The sequence below is a fragment of the Vulpes vulpes genome, chromosome 8 (assembly GCF_048418805.1).
Source record: "Vulpes vulpes isolate BD-2025 chromosome 8, VulVul3, whole genome shotgun sequence".
Lineage (NCBI taxonomy): Eukaryota > Metazoa > Chordata > Mammalia > Carnivora > Canidae > Vulpes > Vulpes vulpes.
Window position 1 is genome coordinate 52,334,194 of NC_132787.1, and position 21,875 is coordinate 52,356,068.

Consider the following 21,875-nt stretch of genomic DNA (forward strand, 5'->3'; position numbering starts at 1 on the left):
TGATCTCCGTCCTTCCACTGACTAAAAACTTGCCTATGTCATATGCTCTCAATTTATATGTAACTGAACATTGTTATGAACCTTTTTCATTTTGTTCTGTTTTGTAAGTGAGTTTTATACATACTTTGAGGGCAATAACATCATAGATTTCTTCTTCATCATCATCAGCATCTTTCACAGCTTTAGTCATAGGTTACATAAACATTTAAGTATTATTAAACTGAAATTTAACTGCACCAAATCTTCCCAGGTTTCTGAACACAAGGTTAGTATTAAATCTCAATGGGGGGCTCCTGGGTGGGCCAGTCAGTTAAGTGGTGGGCTCTTGGTTTCAACTCAGATCTCAGGGTTCTGGGATCTAGCCTCATGTCAGGCTCCACACTCAGTGGGGAATCTGCTTAAGGATTCTCTCTTTCCTGCTCCCTCTGCCCTTCCCCTGCTCTGTCTCTCTCTCTTTCTCTCTCTCAAAAAAAAAAATAAATAAATAAATAAAACTTTTTAAAAACCTCAAAGAAAAAAAATCTCAAAGGTATGATTGCTAAGCTGAGCTGGACACCTGCATTGCTGTATTAGTTATCTGGTTCCTTCTTCCACCGAAGCCTCCCTCTGTTCTGTCTCCAGCCCTGGGATCTGCCCCACCCCACTACCCACCCCACCATCCCCAATCCACTCACTGGTTCCACTGTCATTGGTTTCAATGTTTCAGGCTTCTGAGGGTCTGCACCTTCTGTTTCATGACTAATGGTAGTCTCTGCTGCTTCCCTTACCTCTTTATCCAACCTGTTCTGCCCTCAGTAGGATCAAGAAACACAGAGTTATCATTGCTTCCATACAACATCCTCAGAGATTATTTAGAGTCCCTCTCTCCTGCACCCCCACCCCCCAAAACCTAAGCTCAGGAATCCTCCCTACTTTATGTTTGCATGGATTATGTACCCATCCCATTCACCAATTCCCTTGACTCCAGGACTGCCCCTCCCTCTCAATGTCTTAGCAAACCTACTGAGTTCTGGCTTTATTCTTTTCCTCAGCTGTGGTTAACAAAGCTGCTTTGGGCCTACTTCCCAGTTTCATTTCACCTAATTGATTTTTATTTCTGCTAATCATTTACATTTCAACATTGCCCAGTTTCTTTTTAACTGTTACCTATCCTGACCCGCTTAGATGTAGAGGTTGCTCACCAGTCTGTCCTCAGATTCAAACATGGAGTAATCAACAGTGAAATTTGCACCAAAGTCATCTGGGAAGGAGAAAAAAAAAATAGTAATGACAAATGAATAAGGTGGCAGTAGGTCTAGAAATGGAGAGAGGAAGAAATTGCTCAGGATACCTTTAACTTGCTCAAGTTGTAAAAGCTACTGGTGTAATCTAATTCTAGTGAACTTTAATGTTAAAGAGGCACCTGGGTGGCTCAGTAGGTTAAGCATCTGCCCTTGGCTCAGGTCATGATCCTTGAGGTCCTGGGATCAGGTACCACATCCAGCTCTCTGCTGAGTGGGGAATCTGCTTCTCCACTTCCCTCTCCCCCTCTCCCCCCACTCATGTTCTTGCTCTGCTTTTTCTCCCAAATAAATAATCTTTAAAAATATGTTTGTAATATTGTATGTTGTATTTGCATGTAATATGTATGTATGTATTTGCATTTATATTTTCTGCATTTATATTTTCAACCTGATAGCTAAAATAGTTTACAAATATGAAAATCTTCAAATTGTTTCAACCAGTTTCCAGAGAATTGAAAATCGCTAGCTTGAGAAATAACATCATGAGCCTTGAAAAGCTCTTTGCTCATAGCCAAATTTCTCTCTGATCTAGTTGTTGCAATTGCATAGAGAAAGGGAAAGTGGGATCCCTGGGTGGCGCAGCGGTTTGGCGCCTGCCTTTGGCCCAGGGCGCGATCCTGGAGACCCGGGATCGAATCCCACGTCAGGCTCCCGGTGCATGGAGCCTGCTTCTCCCTCTGCCTGTGTCTCTGCCTCTCTCTCTCTCTCTGTATGACTATCATAAATAAATAATAATAAAAAAAATTAAAAAAAAAAAAGAGAAAGGGAAAGTCTCAGAACTAAGTATTCCCCAAACCTCTGCCCATCCTGTTCTAGGTCAGAGCCTTATACATACCATAATTGGGGGTGACTGTATAATAATAGACCACCTGATAATAATCATCCTCTTCTAGTCCTTCTCCATCCTCATATTCTTGTCCTGCGGGGACAAGGACTAGAAGTCAAGGGGTATTTGGAACTCCTTAGCAAGAGAAGGACACCTGAAGTTGATTTCAGTTCTATCAATTTCTTTTCTCTCTGCCTCCCCTCCAAGGGTCTTACTATCTCACTGCCCGTGTACCTCTAAGCCCTTCTCAGTCTTTGGAGCTCCGTATCTGTGATGAGGCCTGTTATTCCATGCCCTTTCAATTCAGGAACTCCTAGAGAGAAAACGGGTCCCTTCACATTCTGTAAACTCAAAATGAGAGCTAAAGTTAATAAGCAGAGATGCCAGAAATGAAGAACTCCAAATCACCTCTCTAGCATTCCGCAGACTGTATTGATTTCTCTTCTCAGTGGCTCTCGCACCGAACACAAACACATATCCTTAGGATTTTAGACTTTAGTTCCGGATCCACTGCTAACTAGCAGAATAACCCTGAAGAAGCCACTTAACATCCGCTCTCTCAAAATGAGTCAGCTGGACCAAATGACCCATCTACATTAGTTTTTCTTCCTTCCCAGGACTAAAAATATGTGGCTTTGACATGATTAGATCAAGGACTCCAGGCCTCCTACTAAACACATCCGTAAGCTCCTTGAATGCTCTCCCCAAACCCCAGGCAATGACATACAAATCTGGAGGAAAAGGAAACAATGAGAGTACCTGGCAGACTGGGAACAAAGGAGGGAAGGAGCCAAGCTACTTTTGGGACTCTCTCCCGGAGGGAAGCCAGTCCTCCATTATTCTAAAGGCCACCCCCCATTTCTGTTTCCTTACTAATATAATGTTTTTTCTCCAACCTTCTGGGAAAGGAGATCCCCGGGCTTATCTCACTATTTTCAGACTGCCCCACCTTTCAAGAGCCTCACCTCTCTCCTTCATCCTGTCAGTAGTCCCTTTCCATCTTGTTCAACACTGGTGATGGAGAGCTGAAGTGATTCTTGTTAGGACACCCATGTGTCTGGGGCTCCATCCGCTGTCAGCTGTCTCTTCTTTCCTCCCCTTCTCTTGGCTCTACTTCCCAGATCTCTCCCTCTCGCCCTGATACTGGACTCTGGCACAGATCAGTGTATCACTCCCCATTAAATTGCACCTCTCACTCTCTCTTCATTTTTCTTTTCTCTCACCGCACTTATGATAAAAGACCTGGCCAAAAAAAGCTCAGGGAAAGAAGTAAACTTACCCAGGATAAGTGGCATGGCAAGGATGGCTACGAAGAGGACATCCATTCCGGATTCTGCACTATTGCTGTGAAAGTAAAAAAGGAAATTACAGCATTTCTAACCAAATTTACCCCGCCTCCCGCCCTCCTCCAAAGCTGCTGCAACTCTTCTCCCAGGGGGTAGAATTCCCCACCCACTTGTTGACCGACTAGATCTTCAGTTTACTACTGGTCAGCCAAAGCTGCCCAAATTAAGAGAGGCAAAGTAGGTTTTGATGCGAATTTGTTCACTGAGCTCCCCCAGCCCTAGACTAGATCCAGTTCAGATTAGATCCGATGCCACCACCAAAACAAACAAACAAGCAAAGAGTCAAACCAAAACAAAAAACCCTCAGCCTACCCAGGAGCCTCCCACCCCCCCCCTCCTTCCGTCCTAAGTCCTCACAAAAAGCTCACCCTCTTTCTCACTGTTCCTAGGTGACCACCACGAAGCAGACTTGAAGCTTATTTACAATCGCTTTCTTCACAGTAAAAATGTTCTGAGGAAGGGATGAGCATTTTTTTCTAGACGGAAAAAAACCACACTCTCCTCTGCCTATCTTGGACTATGAAGTACAGAACAATGTCAACATCATTGTCTGATACTCAAAGCGCTTGAGGCATTACTTCTGATAAAAATCTCTCAGCCGAAGCTAGTTTATTTCCTTTCTGGTAAGTACCGAACTCACTTCATTTCTTTCTCTACTTTCTGGTTACAGGATGGAAGAAGGGAGGAAGCAGCCTCTCTTCCTGTGTAGATGCCACCCCCTTCTCCCACTTTCAGCCACTTGGTATGCTCCCTTCATTCCAGCCCACAAGGATAGATTTCATCTCACCCTTCTTTCTGCTTTTATATTTCCCATTTTCATTTAATCCAACTCAGAAGCATTTAGTAATGTATATGCTAAGCCTACTCTGATAAGCAATTCAGGATTCACAGGTAAGAGAATAAGAATAGTTATGCTTTGGGACACCTGAGTGGCTCAGCGGTTGAGCGCAGGCTCAGGGCAGGATCCCGGAATGCGGGATAGAGTCCCATGTCCCGTCCCTGTTCCCTGCCACCCCCCCAGTCGGGGTCTCTGCAGGGAGCCTGCTTCTCCTTCTGTTTTTGTCTCTGTTTCTCTCTCCCTGTGTGTGTGTGTCTCTCATGAATAAATAAATAAATCTTTAAAAAGAGAATAGTTATGTTTTTAAAAAGGAAGTTAGTAAACATCTACTTAATGTCTACTAAGAGCCAGGCACTATGAGAGTCCCTGTGGAACCACCTGCGGACAAGACACATTTGGAGCCTGCTCCTAGCAGTCAGAAGATGCTGCGGTAATGGCTCAAAGGAGAAATGAGAAGACTTGTTATTCTCCTATTTCTTCCCCTGACTCGGCCTGCTAGGCTCAGAAGCAAGACACACTGGAGTTTTGAGCACTGGCCAGGATGTTTTCACCCTCTCAACCTTTTGGGGGGAGGATTTGCTTGGTGATGGTGATATTCCATGTAAATCTATACAATCTATGCCTCCAGGTCCTTTTGAGAATTTCCTGGGGAAAAAAGTAAAACGCTTGTGTGGATGTGCCTGTATGCATTAAGTCATAAATTGCTTCCAGGATGGAAAGGAAGCTGGTTCTCTGAACAATTTCTATAGATTTTTTTGGTACTTTGATTAATCTCTCAAAAACAGTATTCCAGATTTCCTTACTTCACCATCCTGGTACTCTTTTACCTAAACATCCTCTCTAAAGACTGACCCTACCCCCATCCAAATGAGGTTACAATACCCTCCTCTCCTACTTGAATTTCCTCTCACTGTAATACCCACAACCTCTGTGCCTTCCCCCAGCCTGAGGAAAAGACACCACCGAGGTTCATTTTCAGAAAATAAACGGAGGAAGTATGACCTAAAAGGAACTGTGACTTGGCTGGTGTGTGTGCGTGTGTGTGTGATTTTCCTTCAACCCCATAGCTGGAATTGCTTTTTACCAACAGTCTTAACTTTCAATCTTAACACAGAATCCCATGTAACCTCTTTCCTAACACTGCTGTCCAGGCTCCTCGTTTCTCTGACTCTCTAGTCATGGCAGATGAAGGCTTCATTAGCGGTAACACTCGCTGAAGTGCATATTTCCTATACTAGCCTGTTGAAAGAGCTCTTACTTTTAAGTCTAACCTTCACGTCTTAGGCAGTAGCTCTAGCTCATTTCCTGTCATTCAAGTAAGAACAATACGCGTCCCTATCTCCCTGTACCTTCTATCCTGTGCTTTCTGTGTATTCGTCCTTTAGAGGTTCCAACAGGATCTTCCCCGCCCCCCGCCCCCCACCCCCTGCAGCTCTTCAAGAAGACGTAGAATTGCTACCACCCTTCCTCCACAAAATCACGAAAGGGAACGGCAGCCAAGGTCCAACGGGACCCAGAAACCCCGGCCTGGCCCGATGCGCTCCCTTCTTTGACCGGTTCGAGCCACTCCCAGAACCCAGATCCGAGGCTAGGGAGGGCAGAAGGACTACAACTCCCAGCAGGTAGTACTGCCACGCCCCCTCCGCCCCGCCCCCGCCGGCTCGCCATTGGCTTTCGGGATTGGATGGGAGGTGGCCATGGGGCTGCGGCAGGGATTTGTTCCCTCCTCGGCTTCCGTAGAGGAAGTCGCGCAGACTTGTATCTGGGGTTTGGGTGTCCCCCTCCCCTTCCCCGGGGTCCGGGGGTGACATTGCACCGCGCCCCTCACGGGGTCGCGCCTCCACCCCAAGCGGACTCCCTAGCTGGCGTGCTTCCCCGCTCCACCCCTCTTGGCTAGGCTTCCACCCTGCCCCCAGCTGCTCAGCCATGGGGGCCGCAGTGTTTTTCGGATGCACTTTCGTCGCTTTCGGCCCGGCCTTTGCGCTTTTCTTGATCACTGTGGCTGGGGACCCTCTTCGCGTCATCATCTTGGTTGCGGGGTGAGTAGGGGGTCGACAAGACGCGGGAGGGCGCCAGAGAGAGATCCGGAAGGGGTCGGGCGAGCTTGGGAGCCTGAACTGGGGGAGACCAGTCGGAGGTGCAGATTGGAAAGGATCGAGTCAGGGCTCTAGATGATTTGCCTTTTCCCGCAGTTGGTTTCCGCCTTCCAGGGATCGCACAGATTCCTCCTCTTCTCCCGGCGACGTCAGAGGAGGCCCAAGGCCAAGACTTATGAGGGGGGTGTGCTGACCTCCGCCGGCCTAAGAGAGGATCCAGGAATGGACACCTCTCACCACTGTGCGCGTACATTCTGACTTTCATCGTTCTAAAGACTCATTAATCAGATTTCTAGCCCTTCCCCTGCGCTCAGATCCCTAAATGACTCCCTCGGTGGAGACACCGAGCCTATCTCCTCCCATTCTCCCTGACCATCCGGAAGTCTAACTTACACTTTCCATGCTGCAGCCTTGATTGGTTCTCCTCCTTGATTTCTCTGGTTCTCCCTACCCTGGCCTGTCTGATTGCCCTTGTCTCTCCTCAGGGCATTTTTCTGGCTGGTCTCCTTGCTCTTGGCCTCTGTGGTCTGGTTCATCTTGGTCCATGTGACTGACCGGTCAGATGCCCGCCTCCAGTATGGCCTCCTGATTTTTGGTGCTGCGGTCTCTGTCCTTCTACAGGAGGTGTTCCGCTTTGCCTACTACAAGCTGCTTAAGTAAGAAGATGGGACGGTTCAGAGGGGAGAAGGGCAGAGGACTGCATTATGAGAAGTGGGGCAGCCCCTGGGTGGTGGTTTGGAAGAGGAGGCACTAAGGGAGGACTTAAGAGGGAAAGGAGCATTTCTGCCCTCCCTCATATTTCCCCTACCCCACCTCACCCCACCCACCCCAGGAAGGCAGATGAGGGGTTAGCATCGCTGAGTGAGGACGGAAGATCACCCATCTCCATCCGCCAGATGGCCTATGGTGAGCCAAGGGAGAGGGACTGGAGGAGGGAGTTGGACACCCCCTTCTCCTAGGGAAGTCAAAAACACCCACATGTTCTCAGTGGCTGCTTCTTTTCCTTCATATCTGACTTCCAAGGAGAGGTGGTCTGGAGGGAGAGTAGGTGTGGGGGAATTGTGACTGGGAATGGGGCGGCATCACTGGTAATCAGGCTATAGTAATCTCTGACATTGATGAGACCCTCCTTCCCCCCAGTTTCTGGTCTTTCCTTCGGTATCATCAGTGGTGTCTTCTCTGTTATCAATATTTTGGCTGATGCACTTGGGCCAGGTGTGGTTGGCATCCACGGAGACTCACCCTATTACTTCCTGACTTCAGGTAAGGTCTGCATTCTGTCTTGCCTTCATGCCCCATCCATCCCTGGCCCTCTCTTATTTATTGGCCTTCTCTGGGAGACTTCTTTGGCTCAACATCTCAGGAGGCTGGGAGAAGATGAGGGATGTATCTCATCCCCATCTCCCTCCCTGCAGCCTTTCTGACAGCAGCCATTATCCTGCTCCATACCTTTTGGGGAGTTGTGTTCTTTGATGCCTGTGAAAGGAGACGGTACTGGGCTTTGGGCCTGGTGGTTGGGAGTCACCTACTGACATCAGGACTGGTGAGTTTGGGACAGGGGCCTGAGTTAGAGAGAAAAAAAATTTAATGGTGAGTGGGATGGAGGGGAGATATATTCTTACTTCTTAACATTTTCAAACATGCCTAGGGAGGAGGCAGACAGGTAAGTGTTTAGAAGTCTCTCACCTCTGCATCAATTGTATAACCTACTGTGGAGATGCTCTGGGAGGAGTTTGAATGGATTGGGCAAACTGTAATACAAATGGCCTGAGGTGAACAGGAGGGGCAGAAACCTCTGAGGGAGCTGAAAAATCAAAAGTCCTCTTAACCACAAGATGTTGGTGCCTTGAAGGGAAGGACTGGGGGATTTGAGTGAGTCACCCGAGGGGAGGTTTGGGTCAAAGGCAAAGAGAATGCTGGGATTAGATAGAGGGAGAAGCTAACCTCTTTTCTACTCTAACCCCATCCCTAGACATTCCTGAACCCCTGGTATGAGGCCAGCTTGCTGCCCATCTATGCAGTCACTGTTTCCATGGGGCTCTGGGCCTTCATCACAGCTGGAGGTTCCTTCCGAAGTATCCAACGCAGCCTCTCGTGTAAGGACTGACTACCTGGACTGATCGCCTGACAGATCCCACCTGCCTGCCCACTGCCCATGACTGAGCCCAGCCCTAGCCCAGGTCCATTGCCCACCATTCTGTCTCCTCGTCGGTCTATCCCACTACCTTCAGGGTTTTGCTTTGTCCACTGGTGACCTTTAGTCTCTAGGCTTTACCAGGAGCAGCCTGGGTTCAGCCAGTCAGTGACTGGTGGGTTTGAATCTTACTGATCCCCACCATCTGGGGACCCCCTTGTTGTCCAGGACTCCCCATGTGTCAGCGCTATGCTCTCACCCTGCGCAAGACTCACCCCCCTTCCCCTCTGCAGGCCGACGGCAGGAGGACAGTCGGGTGATGGTGTATTCTGCCCTGCGCATCCCACCCGAGGACTGAGGGAACGTGGGGGGGAACCCCTAGGCCTGGGGTGCCCTCCTGATCTCCTCGCCCTGTATTTCTCCACCTCCAGTTCTGGACAGTGCAGGTTGCCAAGGAAAGGGACCTAGCTTACCTGTTGCTGTGGAGATGAAATTAGTGGAGGCTCAAGGGTAGACGAGCTCTCAGTTTCCCAAGTACCTCCTCTCCAGACTGGGCATCTTGGTCTTTTTCTCAGGTCTGAGGGGAACCATTTTTGGGGTGATAAATACCCCAAACTGCCTTTTTTTTTTTTTTTTTGAGTGGGGGCAGGGAAGGGAGGAGGTGTGTTGGAATTCTCCTACCCTCCTTGAACTATATTTTCCTTCCTCAAATTGCTCCTCCTGGCGGGGCTTAGATCTATCCACCTTTCCGCTTTGTCCCAGGCCTTGGGGGAAAGGAAGGAAGTGCATGTTTGGGAAACTGGTATTACTGGAACTGTTTGAACCTCCTTGACCACCAGCATCCCCCCCTCCCCAAGGTGAAGTGGAGGGTGCTGCGGTGAGCTTGACCCACTCCAGAGCTGCAATGCCACTGGAGAAGTCAGACTACCATGACACACAGGGAAGGAGGGCAGATTTTTTTCTAGTTTTTAATTGGGGGGTGGGGGTGGGCTGGCAGGGAGGTTTTCTATAAACTGTATCATTTTCTGCTAAGGATGGCATGTCCCGTCCTTTTAATCAAGGTGATTGTGATTTTGACTAATAAAAAGGACTTTATAATTGTGGGGGAACTTGGCTTTTAAGGGAGGGGATAACATGTTAATTGAGATTTCTTTGTCCTTCCACATCTCTTATCCGACCTCCATTGTAACCTGGCAACCTCTGATTGTACGGACAGATGGTACAATGGGCTGGTGGTCTCACATGTCAGGAACTTTGGGTTAAGTATTTTCCAGAGGCGGATCTCCCCTTGCAAGACTGGGGTAAAAAGAGTTATTCACTCATGCTTCTTTTCCCCTGTCCTTTGCCCACCTCTGTCACCAGAGAGATTAAGGAGCTCCCCCACTCTTAAGAGTCCCCAAAGTGAAACCATAGGTAGGGTTAGAAAGTTTAATTTCCAGATATACTGAGCAAAAAAATAAAACCCTAACAGCAGCAACTCTTTTTCCTAAGGGGAGGTCCTGCTCTATATCTAGGGAAAGAGACACAAGGATAGGGGGATGGAGGACTTTGGGGTACATCTCCAACTTCCCCTACAACTAAACATAATTTGCCATCTGCATTGTCCTGATCTACATGTTTGAGAGGCCAAAGAAGGCTATGCTGTTACTCCATGAACAAGAGCCTGTTCACGCCTTTCTGTAGGGGCTGTCTACAGAAAAGAGGGGTGACTACCCACTACTCCTACAGTATTTTCTGGCCAGTCCCTGCACCTCATTCGAGAAGCTCCCTGATATCCATGAGGGGAGAGCATCCATAATGTTGGCACAGGAGTCTATGCCTCTGTGGTTCGTGCTGAGGTGAAGACCACGGTTTTCCGGTTTCCTAGCCTCTTCTTCCTAGAAGGGGGAATGGTTCATGAAAATGACTAGTATTAAAGGTGGAATAGAGTGCTTCCTAGTAGGAAAAAAAAGGACCAAAGAAATGAAAAGTAGGACCTCACCGAATCTTCCTGGCAATGAAATAAACAGCCAACAGAAGGCAGAGACAGCCAACCAAGATTCCCACTCCCAGACTCAGCATTTCGCCTGGGAGAGAGAAACAGAAGGTGTCATCCTGGGACTAACAGATAATGAGACTTTCCCTCACGTGAAGCCCCTGGCCCCTCCTACCTGGCTGTCTTACCTGTAGTATACAAGGATCCCACTGTAAGGGAAGAAGACACTGGTCAGTGGGCCTTGCGTTCCCCATCACAGCTGGAAGCAGCACACTCTCCCTCTGTGCTGGGGAAGATCATCTGGCACTCAGGGGTGGAGGGATTCCTGGTCCAAGCAAGTCCCCTTCCCCTTCTAGCCTTCTTTTTTCTCCTCCGAGGGTCTCCCATTTTCCTGTCCTGCCATTGAGTCCCCCAACTCCTGTCTCCTTTTCCAAGCCCTGTGCAGTCACCTTGGATGAAAGAAGCAAAGACTGTTCGCTGATTGAGAGGCTGGGGGGCTCGGTAGTTCCGTACCAGTAGCTTAGAGGGCTCTTCTTCCGTGGAAAACAGCGTTTCCTGAAGCTCTTCCAGCTGAGGAGTAGAAGAGTGGGATTAGGGAGAAATGTCACTCACTTTGTGGAATGGGAATGGGTCTGAGGCTCTAACCATGACCCTGCTGCCTCACCTCTCCACCGCTCACCTGTCCCATGGAAATCTGAGCCCTTCGATTGAAGACTGTCCAGAGCACACTCTGGTAGCAGGGGGGTGTGGTGAGCGAGCCATTGTAGCGGAAGAACTGGTTCAGCTGTGGGGGGAGCAGCTCTCCCACATTGAAGGGAGGCACTGAAGTCTTCTGATCTGGGGGAGAAGAGACTGGGACTCTTCTCCCCCTCATTGTACCCCAGCTTACCCAGATAGGGCTCCCAGAAGCCAAACTTCTGGCTCCTAACTTACTGTCATCCCTGGCCTCATAGGCCTTTGTGAGGAAGTGCCCCCTGAAGTCTAATCTCAGGCTCACCTTTATGCCTGATTTCATGCAGGTGACTCAGAATATGTTCATAAACTGGATTCTTAGCCTCACCCACCTGGAAAGGGAGAGAGTATGGAATGAGTCCACGTTTGGAGTAAGGTGTTCACAGAGAGAAAAAATGATCAGAGTGGGCTGCTACCCAGCTAAGGGTGAGTGAGCAGCAAGAGACATGGACAGAATTGGATTGAGGGGTGGGGACAGTGTAGAGAGGCTGGGAGGGATTGGGGACCACTGACCTCAATGAGGATGCCCAAGACAGCCAGGCCCTGCGGCTCTGGAGCAGCCTCGCTCAAGCTGTCATAGGAGTCAGAATCATAATGTACAATGTGGAGCTAAGGGAGGGGAGAGGAATGAAATCATTCAATGTTCCTCCACCACCCCTTTCCAAAGGCTTTGACCCCAGCCGCCACCACACACCACCACCACAACCACCACAATATCCAGCATGCCCTAAACCTGTCCCACAAAAGTTGGCCTTATCCTCCGAGGATGACTTTTCCCAGTTTCCAGAGCCTTCCTTTCCCTGGCACCAACCATGTCCTAGGGCAAGCTTTGCTCCCTGGTACCTCGGCCGCTGTGGCTTCACCGTTGATCTGGTGCTCTGATCCCCCCAGGGATCCTGTCTCACCCCAGTGTAGGTGAAGCTGGGCAGCTACATATTTTCGGGGAAGTCCCTCCAGATACATGGTAGGGGGCAGAGAGAGTTGTACTGTAAGGAAAAGAGAGCAAGCTCAAGTCGGTGGGGAAGTGTGGTCACATTCTCACTCCTCCATAGCCACTGCTCCTTGGGAGACTTGGCCAGCCTTTTCTGCCTCCCTCCGCTAGCAGCACCCAGTCCTTCTCACCACTGCTTTTCTAGCATCTCTTCCCCCTTTTCAATGAGGATCAAGTTGACGTTATGATGCTAAATCCACAGACTGTAGACATTCACTCCCCGCCTTTGGCTATAAGGAGCTTCATCCCCATTCTTGCATCTCCAAATTTCTAGATAAAGCCATCTGAGAATTTAGAAGTTAGGCAAATGCTTCTTTCCTCAGACTCCTTAGATTGGAACTGGAATTTATGCCTCCTTGGAGCCTGGGCTTTTTACCTGTATGGCCATTATTGTGCAGGTCCAAAGGCTCAGTGCTAGGCTGGTCGTATCCCTGGAGCTGCAGAGCAGGCAACTCGGGGTCAAAGGTCACACTGTCAGTCTGGATATCGATGGGGGATTGGGCATTGCTGCCACACTCCGGGTGAGAGGCTGGCCAGTGGTCTTGACCGTGTGGGCCTAGTGGGGATTACCATGGACATCTGTCCTGCCCTTCAAGCATCCTGCATCCTGCAGGATGTCCCCCACTCCCGACCCAGGCAAAGACCCCAGTGGGTGCAGGGCTTGGTGAGGCAGGGGTCCCTGCTGGACTGGCTGCTGCAGCACCCTTCACCTTCCCTGAGGCACTGATGAATCCCAGCTCTGCTATCCTGATAGCAGGAAAGTAGTGGCTTTTACTTTTCTGTAGTTTGGGGATAGAAAACTGAAGAAGGAAAAGGGAATGGATAGAAGACCTGCATGCTGGAGAGGTGAGTCTAGAATAGAAGTAGGGAAGCTGGGGAAGCAAAAATGATCCTTGAAAGAGGAAGTCTCCTTGGGGGCGCCCCTATTAAGTGGCCTCAGGATTCCATTCCCTTACTGACTTTCCACCACTCATTTCTTGAGATCACTCGATCACTTGGGGACCTTGCCCTGACTCTGGAATTCGCATATGAGTCAGAAGTTCAAAGGAATGGAGTCCACCTCCGCCAGGATCATAAAGTATCCTCCAGGCTCTTCCTCACCCCCCCCCCCCCCCCACCTCAGGCTCTGTCCCAATTCCAGGTGCAGGTGGGATCTCTGAGTCAGAGATAAGCCACAAGTGATGGGCGCTGGGCTCAGTGCTTCTTTCCCCACCCGGTTTCCTCCCCACTCCAGCTGCCTCCTTCCCACACAGGCTGACGGAGGACGCCCCTGGCTTTCTGGGCCCCATCGGCACGTGCGGGGCTGGGCGGTCAGAGCTGGGGCTGGGAATCCTCCAGGTAAACTGGGGGCCCAGAGCGGGGAGGAGCCGGGGCGGAGGCTGAGGGGAACTCCCCGGCGCTCGGCAGGTGGAGAGGCCCGGGTGGGAGAGGGGCAGCGGGGGCCCTTGGGGCGGTGCGCTCACCCGCGTACGTCCAGTGCTGCTGACCTGCGGGGGAGAAAGCGCGGCTGCAGCCGGGGGCGGGGGCAGCGGCCTCCCGCCCTCCGCCGCCCCCCTTCCCCTAGCGCTTCCCGGAGGAAGCCCTGAAACCCGACACCTCGGGGGAAAGGTCGCGGGGAGCCCTATTTAAAAATCTGCGGCGGGGTTGTGCGGTACGTGCCGAGCCGAGGGGGAGGAGACCAGCGCTGAGAGAGCCGGGGACTAAAATTAACCTGCACCCGCTGGAGCCGCGCGCCCCGCCGAGCCAATCAGACCCCTAGATGAGGCTGAGGGCGGGGTGTGTGAGGAGGGGGACGGAGCGGGGGCGGGGGGGCGGGGGGAGCATGTGTGTGTGTGGGGGTGCTCCCCGGGGGACCGGCCGTTATTCGTTTGCTCTGAAGCGTCGGGCGAGATGGGGCCCCCGGCCGTGAATTCGCAGTGAGGTCTCTCCTCTGGTCCTAGGAGCTCTGGGGGAACTTTCCCCATTGCCAGGAGCCTCCGCTCCCTGGATCCCTAGATGCCCAGGGAAGGTGGGAGCCCGGGCAGGGTCCCCGCCACGCTGTGGCTGGTGGGTGGGCATAGGCAACCAGGCTGAAAGTGAGGCATTGTGTGTGGAAAGGAGAGCTGCCAGCTGGGTCACATGCCGGGCTCTCGTGCAGTCCTATCTCAGGCCTTAGGGTCCATTCTTACCCAGGACCAAATGGCTTCAACGAGAGAAGGAAAGCTTTCCTGCAGGTTTTCTCTGTTATTATTTCTCTATTATTCCAATTCTAATTCAAATTCTGGGGGAAAATTCTAAATTCCTTCCTCTCTCTCTCTCTCATTCCCTCAAATTCCTCAGACTTCTGAGATATCCTTGATCTTATCCTTGGGCTCTTGTCCTGGCCCATCCCTTGGTTCAGACACCTCTGAGTAGCAGCCCAGGGGGGAGGGCTGGAGGCAGCCTCTCACTCACCAGCGCCCAGGGACACTCACACAACTTGAAACCTACTCTCCTCAGGGAGTTAGGTCCGGGCTGACAGCCCTGCCTTCCCCTCCCGCCAGATCCTCAACATGCTAGTTCTTTAGCTCTTCCCCTTTTTTTCCCTGGTTTTTTTTTTTTTTTTTTTGGTCCCCCCTTTTCCCTCAGAGGCTATTTCCAACTCTCCATTTGGCTGGTCCCCTCACCCTGTCACCCTCCCTGCATTCCCCTTCTGCTCTCTGGGCCCTCCTCCTCCCCCTGCTCTTCCAAAGGGATTTTAATTAGACACCTACTGTGTACCCGATACTGTGCTAGACAAAGGAAACTAAAAAATGAGGGGTAGAGGTCCTGGGGACTCTTTGGAGCACTGGAGCCTAGTCTCCCAAGTACTCCTCACCTAGGAGCTTCTGAAAGTCCTTTGTAAGCTGTAAAGGGCCCAGTGGTGTTGACTATTATTGCTACTGCTTTCAGGGAGAAGCTGGAAATCCGTGGCCCCATATAGAATCAAGAGAGAATATCAGCTGGAGGTTCATAGCTGGGGATCCAGGTTTGACTCAGAAGGTGTAGGGGTATGCCCCCACCCCCATCAGTCCTCTATCTTTTCATGCCCTGCTTCCTTGGCTCCCTAATTAAGGGAGTTTGGAAAATAAGAAGTCTGGGAGGGTTGCCTGGGACCAGGGCAGTGAGGGAAAGAGTGGGGAGAGAATCTCGAGACTGCGAGGAGATTCCCTGCAGTGTGTACAGTGTGCATACACATTCTGCTCCCCAGCCCTCCCCCATCCCCACAAACAGTAAGGCTGGACAGGCAAAGGGGGAGGAAGGAAAGTGCTCCTCTCCCCATTCCTGTCGCTTCCCCCACATTCCTGAGTCCATTATTCAAGCTCCTTTTATACTCCTCCCCCCCTCCTCCACTCCATTAAGTAAACCTGAAGTTTGGCACCGACAGACACACAGACATCCAGATGTACCTACCCCCTTCTGCAGCCAGGATCCAAATCACCTCCAGCAGGAGACTGAAGAACAGCATGGTATCCCCGGAAGGAGCAGGTACTGGGAGTTTGGGGACTAGAGGGACTAGGTTTGGCAGAGAAAGAGTGGGGGGGGGGGGGGGAAGAGGGAGAGAGGGGAGAGAGGAGGGAGGGAGGGAAGAGAGAGAAAGAGGAGTTTCTTGGAGCTGAGCTGATTGTATTTATCTCTTTTTCTCTTGCTGTCTTGTGGGCTTCCAGGGGATTTGGTTTTCAGTAGGGTACTGTAGGGTTTTGGATCCCTAGGACAAATCTTTCGCTGCCTCTTTTTAAAAATCTACCTCTACTGTCTTCAGTCCACTTGCTGGCCAGCGACTTCACAATTGCCTCCTGCTTTTAAGGTGGCTCCGGACGGGTGTACAGGGTGGGGGTGGGGGGGCTGCCTGGGTTGCTGGAGAACAGCTCCTTAAATAGCCGATTGGGCATGCGGACCTGGAGTGTGCAGCTTCATGGGAGCCCTGGCCCTGGCTCAGGAGCCCAACTGGGGTGAGCTCTTCCTTTCTCTGTTCTTCTCATTGGCACTGTCCAGGTAGGTGTCCCCTGGGGCAGCCGGTGCACGGGAGGAGGGCTTTGGGGTCCAGTCCAGCCCCCTCAGGGGGGACACTGTGTTCTCATTCCCCTTGTGGCTTCTCTAAGGGGCAGCTCTCCTGGGTGGTATGGGGCAGAGTGGGGGGAAGATCTATTTCCTGTCCCCTGCAGAATTTGAGCTGCCCTGGAATAGGAAGAGTCCAAAGTTTGGAGATAGACAACCTGGAGGAGCTGGGGACTCGGGGTGCAGGTGGAGGGTAGGAAGTCAAGGGCTAAAAGCTAGCTCATGAGGACTCCTGGGTGGCTCAGTGGGGGGGCATCTGCCTTTGGTTCAGGGCTTGATTCCAGGGTCCAGGGATCGAGTCCCACATCAGGCTTCCTGCATGGAGCTTGCTTCTCCCTCTGCCTCTCTCTCTCTCTCTGTGTCTCTCATGAGTGGATAAATAGAGTCTTAAAAAGAAAATAAAATAAAAGCTAGCTTATGGAAAATAAAGAAGAGAACTGAGGCAAGAGACGATCTCTTGGAGCGATCTCTTCCTGCGCCTGTCACCACCCGCTTCCCACGGTGAGGTCTGGGTCCACGTGCCTGTGTGGCCTGGGTGGGGGGGGAGGTGGTTTTGTTTGCTGTATAATGCCCATTTGTGTGTCCAGTGGGGGAGGGGCTGCTGCAGCAACATGGAGAGACAGCGGCTCCAACTTCCAGGCCCAGCTACCTCCTTCCCCAGGGAGCCCAGATCTAGGGCGGTTTTTGTCATTGAAGAGGACACTGACTCCTGGCAGGGAGGCCAGGGCAGGAGGAGAGGTCGGAAGACCTCAGGAACATCATTACCACCGTAAAAAAAAAAAAAAAAAAGACAGACTCTAGAGAAAGGGTGGGGAGAGAGCAGAGAGAGACCATGTGATCTAGTTGGAAGTGGGGCCCAGGGTCTTCCTTCTTGCCCAACAAAGGGCTGAGGCAGGACAAGTAGGACTGATAAAATCTGCCACCAGGGAGTTGGATGAGTAGAACACAGAGCCTGCTGAGTCTCAGGAATGTGGGCTGGTGCCTGTTTCCCCACGGGACTGGAAATCCCGATTGGAATGTACATCTTAAATCCCTCATTAGAGAATGTGAAACACACAGATAATTTCAAGCCAGCCGCTGAGACCTCTTTCTCCTCTGTGCCCTTCACCAGAGTCAACGGCCTTGAGGATGCACCCATTTGAACTCACTCTGCGCTTGTCCCTCCTGCCAAGGAGCAAGAAGAAACCAAAACAAAGGGAGCAGAGACTAAATGAGGGAGCAAGATAAATGCCAAATGAACAGAATAATGCATGTGCTGGATCATCCGGGCCTCCTGAGGCAGGAACTGCCTTGTCTTTCTGTGCCCTGTGATTGATCTGCAAAGCAAAACCATTTGCCAGATGTCATTTCCTTCTTCATTTCCTCATCACCTGTCAGAATTATTTTTCCCTTACAGATACATTTTATGTTTTGAGGTTCCCCCAAAGCCCCATCTCATCCAAGAAGAATAAAAGGTATAAAGTGTAAACTAGACATCCCGGGAATCAGGATAGTTAACACAGAGAAACAGAGAAAAGAAGAAAAGCAGAGACATCTACTGCACAGGGTGGTGGTAGAGGGGGAGAATAGGCCTGGACAGAATGACCTCTGCCGGGTCAGAGTTCCCTTTCAGTGGCGCCTGGAATTCAGCTTCCCCAGGCAGGTAGTGTCTTGCCAGGCGCCACCTCCTGGTTGTCTCGTGAATTTTTTAAAAATTTTAAAATCTTGTTTTAAAACGTGTGACTGCTTAGGGGAAGTGTTTCACTGCTGATGGGATTTGGGATTTTGCCTACAGAAATAAACATTGTTTCACAAAAATGTCTTAGCCCCAAATCAGCACCTTCCCACTTCTGAGTGAGCAGCCTCTCCAGGCCCTCATCCTTCCCAAGTGGACAAAGGCCTTGGTTTCTGGGAAGGAGGGAGAAAGGAGGCAAGCACCATCCTCCAGGCACTTGCCTTTATTTTGATCTTTTGTTCTACCATGGATATTTCTGTTGTCCCCGAGGTAATTTGGAGTAGGTGTCAGGAGGGTCCTTACATATTAAAACAAAATAAAATGCCACCCCACTACCACTCCCTTCAACTTAGTAGCCTTCAAACTCTGGCACCTTTGTTTTAATTCCTACTTCTGTCTCCGGGACATTCCTTAACCTGGGCTTGGCTAAACCCAAGGCATTGCACTGCCCTCTGGCGCCATCTCCTGTCCTTTCAAATGCAGTGAAATGTGAACAGGTCAGAGAATCAGGTATCCAAGTGTGGTGGCTTTCTGGTTTGTTTTTTTCTTAAAGGGTTATTATTATTATTATTATTATTTTAAAATATTTATTTATTCATTCATGAGAGACACACAGAGAGAGGCAGAGACACAGGCAGAGGGAGAAGCAGGCTCCTCTCAGGGAGCCCAAAGTGGGACTCAGTCCAGGACCAGGATCACACCCTGAGCAGAAGGCAGACGCCCAACCACTGAGCCACCCAGACTTCCCTATTATTATATTTTTACTTAAGTAATCTCTGCATCCCACATGTGGCTCAGTCTTACAAGCCTAAGATCAAGAGACATGCTCTTCCAACTGAGCCAGCCAGGCATCCCATTAAGAGATCTTTCTAAAAAGGATATTTAAGCTCAATAGAAGCCTTAAATAGTCTAAAACACAGGAGTTCTCTAGGTGCTCTGAGTTTGTGTGGTGGGGTATATGAGAGTTCAACGTGGGAGGGAGGCAGATCACAAAAGAAGAATGACCAACATAGGAACTTACTCAAACAATACGGGTGGTTACTACATTACTGAGAAAAGAGAATCAATGCAGAATTGATTAGATGGAATTCAATTTCCTTAAAGAGCAAGCAACTTTGTGCCATGAAATAATGTAGACTCAGAGATATTCTAATTTGGTAGATAATCGTATTTATTATCACATACTTGTCTCCTAACACATTAGTACTGAAGCCTCTTAAGAAACACAAGAGTTTTCAAGAATTAAAATAGAAGTAAAAAAAAAAGAATTAAAGTCCAAATAATCTGAGGGGGGTTGGTCAGAGCTCTGGATCATTTTCCCAGTTTTCCAGTTCATATTGCACAACAAATGCAATGTGAGACTATTGTAGACAAAAGGGAAGTTTGGGGTCTGAAATCTTACAACTCTAATTAAAAAGGAGTAATTTTGAGGGGCCTGGGTGGCTCAGTTGGTTAAGCATCTATCTTCCCTCAGGGTCCTGGGTTAGGGCTCCCTGCCCAGAAAGGAGTCTGTTTCTCCCTCTGCCCCTATCCACCCCTGCTTGTGTGTTCTTTCTCTCTCTCATAAATACATAAAATCTTTTTCTTTTTTTTTTAAAGAAGTAATTTTGTGTCCGGCATTGATTCCATGCCCAGATCACTACCTGGTACATACATATTTGCTGACTGACTGAATGAATCTAGTCATTGGAACATTTATTTGTTTTCTTTCTGTCTTTGGTATTTTACAGAATTTTAGACCAGAAGGGTTCTCAGGCATCATTCCAACTCCTTTGTTATACCCTGTGAAGACAGAGTTCTGAGGGGGTTAGGGATTTTCTCCTGATTAGACACATTGCAGCTAAGCTGACAAACCAGACCAAGGGCACAGACACCATTGGACTTACTGCTACATCACCGGTTCTTAAACATCAGTGTGCATCAGAATCACCCGGAAAGCTTATAAAATTGCAGATTTCTGGGCCTCCTCCCCACCATGGTTTCTGACTCTAGGTCTGGGGTATGTCTGGAGAATTGCATGTATAGCAGGTCCTCAGGTGATGCTGATGGTCTGAGGGACCACACCTGAGAATCAATGTCCTACACCACCTGGAGCTGGGGAGGTAGTAGGGAGTTTGCCATTCTTTGTAGAGCTTACAGCCATTTGGAATTGTTATTTGCAGTCATCTTTATAGAGATGAGTCACACAATACCTTCACTAGTTCTAGATGTTAGGCATCATGCCACGCTAGAAATAAAAAATTAACAAGAGACAATTTCTGCCCTCAAGAACTTCACAATCTCTTAAGGGCTACAGATATTCTACCCAATTACTAGACTACAGCAGTGAGGAGTTTTTGTTTTGTTGTGTGTGTGTGTGTTTTTTTTTTAAGGATCTTACTTCATTCATAAGAGACACAGAAGCAAAGACACAGGCAGAGGGAGAAACAGGCTTCCTGTGGGAAGCCCGATGTGAGACTCCATCCCAGGATCCCAGGATCATGCCCTGAGCCAAAGGCAGATGCTCAAACCACTGAGCCACCAGGTGCCCCATCAGTGAGGAGTTCTAAATAGTGGTGGAGCAAAATATTATGGGAACCGAGAGAGATCGGCAACTAGCAGTGAGATTTTCTTTACTTGATATCAACAGTCTTTCCACAGAATGGGAGCATAACTAGGTCCTAGAGTTATATATAACAACATGAAAATTCCACTCCAAGGCAGGCAGATTCATGCTTCACTGTCTTGGAGACACTGTCAAAGCAGGATTCTCCTTAATGTATCTTATAAATTGCTTCCTCTACAAGAAAGGAGGAAAAAGAATAGCATGGTGCCCTGGAATTGTAGTTCTTTGTTCCATCTGCTCTGGTGGCTGCCTCATTCTGCCTGTCTTCTTCCTTTTCTCCTTATTTTCTACCATTCATCTAACTCAAATGAAGGTCGTATACCAACCCAAGCAAAAGACATTGACATTTCTACCATTTCCCTTCCTTGATGAGATAAAGACATTTTTCCTTTGTTTATAAAGGAACGGTTATGTTTAAATCCCTATAGGAATAAGAATCAGAGGAATCTGATTAGAATCAGAGAGTTATATGACATAATCTTGTTACACTGGGTACCTTATTACTGGCTTATATCATCCCCCAAATAAGAAGTCTGTTCTCAGATTGGATTGTGACAAATGATTTGGAGTTCTTTGAAACTTTATAAGAGAAAGAATTTGCGGGCAGCCCTGGTGGCTCAGCGGTGTAAGCACCTCCTTCCGCCCAGGGCCTAATCCTGGAGACCTGGGATTGAGTCCCATGTCGGGCTCCCTGCATGGAGCCTGCTTCTGCCTCTGTCTGTGTCTCTATCTCTGTCTGTCATGAATAAATAAATAAAATCTTAAAAAGAGAGAGAGAAAGAATTTGCTGTGTTTTCATGGACATCTTATCTGATCTCAAAATAGCTATGCATTTTTAAAATTTTTATTTTTAAAAATATTTTATTTATCTATTCTTGAGAGACAGAGGGAGAAGGAGAGAGGTAGAGACACAGGCAGAGGGAGAAGCAGGCTTCATGCAGGGAGACCAACTGGGACTCGATCCCAGGACTCCAGGATCACACCCTGCGCCGAAGGCAGGATCTAAACTGCTGAGCCACCCAGGCTGCCCTAAGCATTTTTTTTTTTTTTAAAGGACATGATTCTTGGGGCACCTGGGTGGTTCAGTTGGTTAAGTGTCTGCCTTCAGTGCAGGCCACGATCCCAGGGTCCTGGGATGGAGCCCCACATTGGGCTCCCTGCCCAACAGAGAGTCTGCTTCTCCCTCTGCCCTTCCCCTGCTTATGCTTGCTGTCTCAAATAAATAAATAAAATATTATTTTAAAAAAGGATATGAATCTTAAAAGGTAAAATGACTTGG

General features: G+C 49.3%; 4 protein-coding genes across 9 annotated transcripts in view; 2 read left to right on the top strand and 2 right to left on the bottom strand.

The window, feature by feature from the left end:
* C8H1orf54 (chromosome 8 C1orf54 homolog) lies at positions 1–5,726 on the bottom strand. 3 transcript variants are annotated; one of them, XM_072766647.1, is made up of 5 exons: positions 5,643–5,726; positions 3,389–3,453; positions 2,119–2,202; positions 1,182–1,240; positions 1–785 (listed from the first exon to the last, which is right to left on the bottom strand). In XM_072766647.1, the coding sequence occupies exons 2-5, from the start codon at positions 3,432–3,434 to the stop codon at positions 570–572; spliced, it is 405 nt and encodes a 134-aa protein (XP_072622748.1). In that variant the 5' UTR covers positions 3,435–3,453; positions 5,643–5,726; the 3' UTR covers positions 1–569. The 3 variants fall into 3 exon arrangements, with proteins under 3 accessions (XP_072622748.1, XP_072622746.1, XP_072622747.1); XM_072766645.1 differs by lacking the exon at positions 5,643–5,726 and adding an exon at positions 3,824–3,906; XM_072766646.1 differs by lacking the exon at positions 5,643–5,726 and adding an exon at positions 3,566–3,705.
* Positions 5,727–5,846: 120 nt separating this feature from the next.
* APH1A (aph-1 homolog A, gamma-secretase subunit) lies at positions 5,847–9,621 on the top strand. The gene is made up of 7 exons (XM_025982944.2): positions 5,847–6,332; positions 6,875–7,045; positions 7,222–7,295; positions 7,530–7,652; positions 7,805–7,932; positions 8,362–8,485; positions 8,817–9,621. The coding sequence occupies exons 1-7, from the start codon at positions 6,220–6,222 to the stop codon at positions 8,879–8,881; spliced, it is 798 nt and encodes a 265-aa protein (XP_025838729.1). The 5' UTR covers positions 5,847–6,219; the 3' UTR covers positions 8,882–9,621.
* A 316-nt stretch (positions 9,622–9,937) lies between these two features.
* Positions 9,938–15,994, bottom strand: CA14 (carbonic anhydrase 14). Of its 3 annotated transcripts, XM_025982943.2 has the most exons (12): positions 15,967–15,984; positions 15,633–15,734; positions 13,685–13,708; positions 12,598–12,777; positions 12,074–12,216; positions 11,744–11,839; positions 11,496–11,562; positions 11,178–11,335; positions 10,948–11,068; positions 10,687–10,707; positions 10,505–10,589; positions 9,938–10,400 (listed from the first exon to the last, which is right to left on the bottom strand). In XM_025982943.2, exons 2-12 carry the CDS (start codon positions 15,685–15,687, stop codon positions 10,337–10,339), a joined length of 1,014 nt encoding a protein of 337 aa, XP_025838728.1. In that variant the 5' UTR covers positions 15,688–15,734; positions 15,967–15,984; the 3' UTR covers positions 9,938–10,336. The 3 variants fall into 3 exon arrangements, with proteins under 3 accessions (XP_025838728.1, XP_072622743.1, XP_025838726.1); XM_072766642.1 differs by lacking the exon at positions 13,685–13,708 and having other exon boundaries at positions 11,163–11,335; positions 15,967–15,994; XM_025982941.2 differs by lacking the exon at positions 15,967–15,984 and having other exon boundaries at positions 11,163–11,335; positions 15,633–15,740.
* ANP32E (acidic nuclear phosphoprotein 32 family member E) overlaps positions 15,132–21,875 on the top strand; it is a 44,346-nt gene continuing 37,602 nt past the window's right edge. Inside the window, exon 1 of one of the 2 annotated variants that reach the window (XM_072766643.1) lies at positions 15,132–15,707. The gene's annotated coding sequence lies outside the window, so the exon portion shown is untranslated. Of the gene's footprint in view, positions 15,708–15,795; positions 16,215–21,875 lie in introns of those variants that run through there. The other variant, XM_072766644.1, reaches the window with a different exon arrangement.

What these genes read in the sequence shown, in the direction of transcription:
- C8H1orf54 (XM_072766647.1), bottom strand. Translation starts at nt 3,434, where the DNA reads ATGGATGTCCTCTTCGTAGCCATCCTTGCCATGCCACTTATCCTGG. An exon ending in TGCCATGCCACTTATCCTGG is followed by an intron (nt 2,203 to 3,388) that starts GTAAGTTTACTT and finishes TTGTCCCCGCAG; the next exon opens with GACAAGAATATGAGGATGGA. An exon ending in TACAGTCACCCCCAATTATG is followed by an intron (nt 1,241 to 2,118) that starts GTATGTATAAGG and finishes TCTCCTTCCCAG; the next exon opens with ATGACTTTGGTGCAAATTTC.
- APH1A (XM_025982944.2), top strand. Translation starts at nt 6,220, where the DNA reads ATGGGGGCCGCAGTGTTTTTCGGATGCACTTTCGTCGCTTTCGGCCCG. An exon ending in CATCCGCCAGATGGCCTATG is followed by an intron (nt 7,296 to 7,529) that starts GTGAGCCAAGGG and finishes CCTTCCCCCCAG; the next exon opens with TTTCTGGTCTTTCCTTCGGT. An exon ending in CTATTACTTCCTGACTTCAG is followed by an intron (nt 7,653 to 7,804) that starts GTAAGGTCTGCA and finishes CCCTCCCTGCAG; the next exon opens with CCTTTCTGACAGCAGCCATT.
- CA14 (XM_025982941.2), bottom strand. Translation starts at nt 15,687, where the DNA reads ATGCTGTTCTTCAGTCTCCTGCTGGAGGTGATTTGGATCCTGGCTGCA. An exon ending in GATCCTGGCTGCAGAAGGGG is followed by an intron (nt 13,709 to 15,632) that starts GTAGGTACATCT and finishes TCTCCCCCGCAG; the next exon opens with GTCAGCAGCACTGGACGTAC. An exon ending in GCATGAAATCAGGCATAAAG is followed by an intron (nt 11,336 to 11,495) that starts GTGAGCCTGAGA and finishes CTTCTCCCCCAG; the next exon opens with ATCAGAAGACTTCAGTGCCT.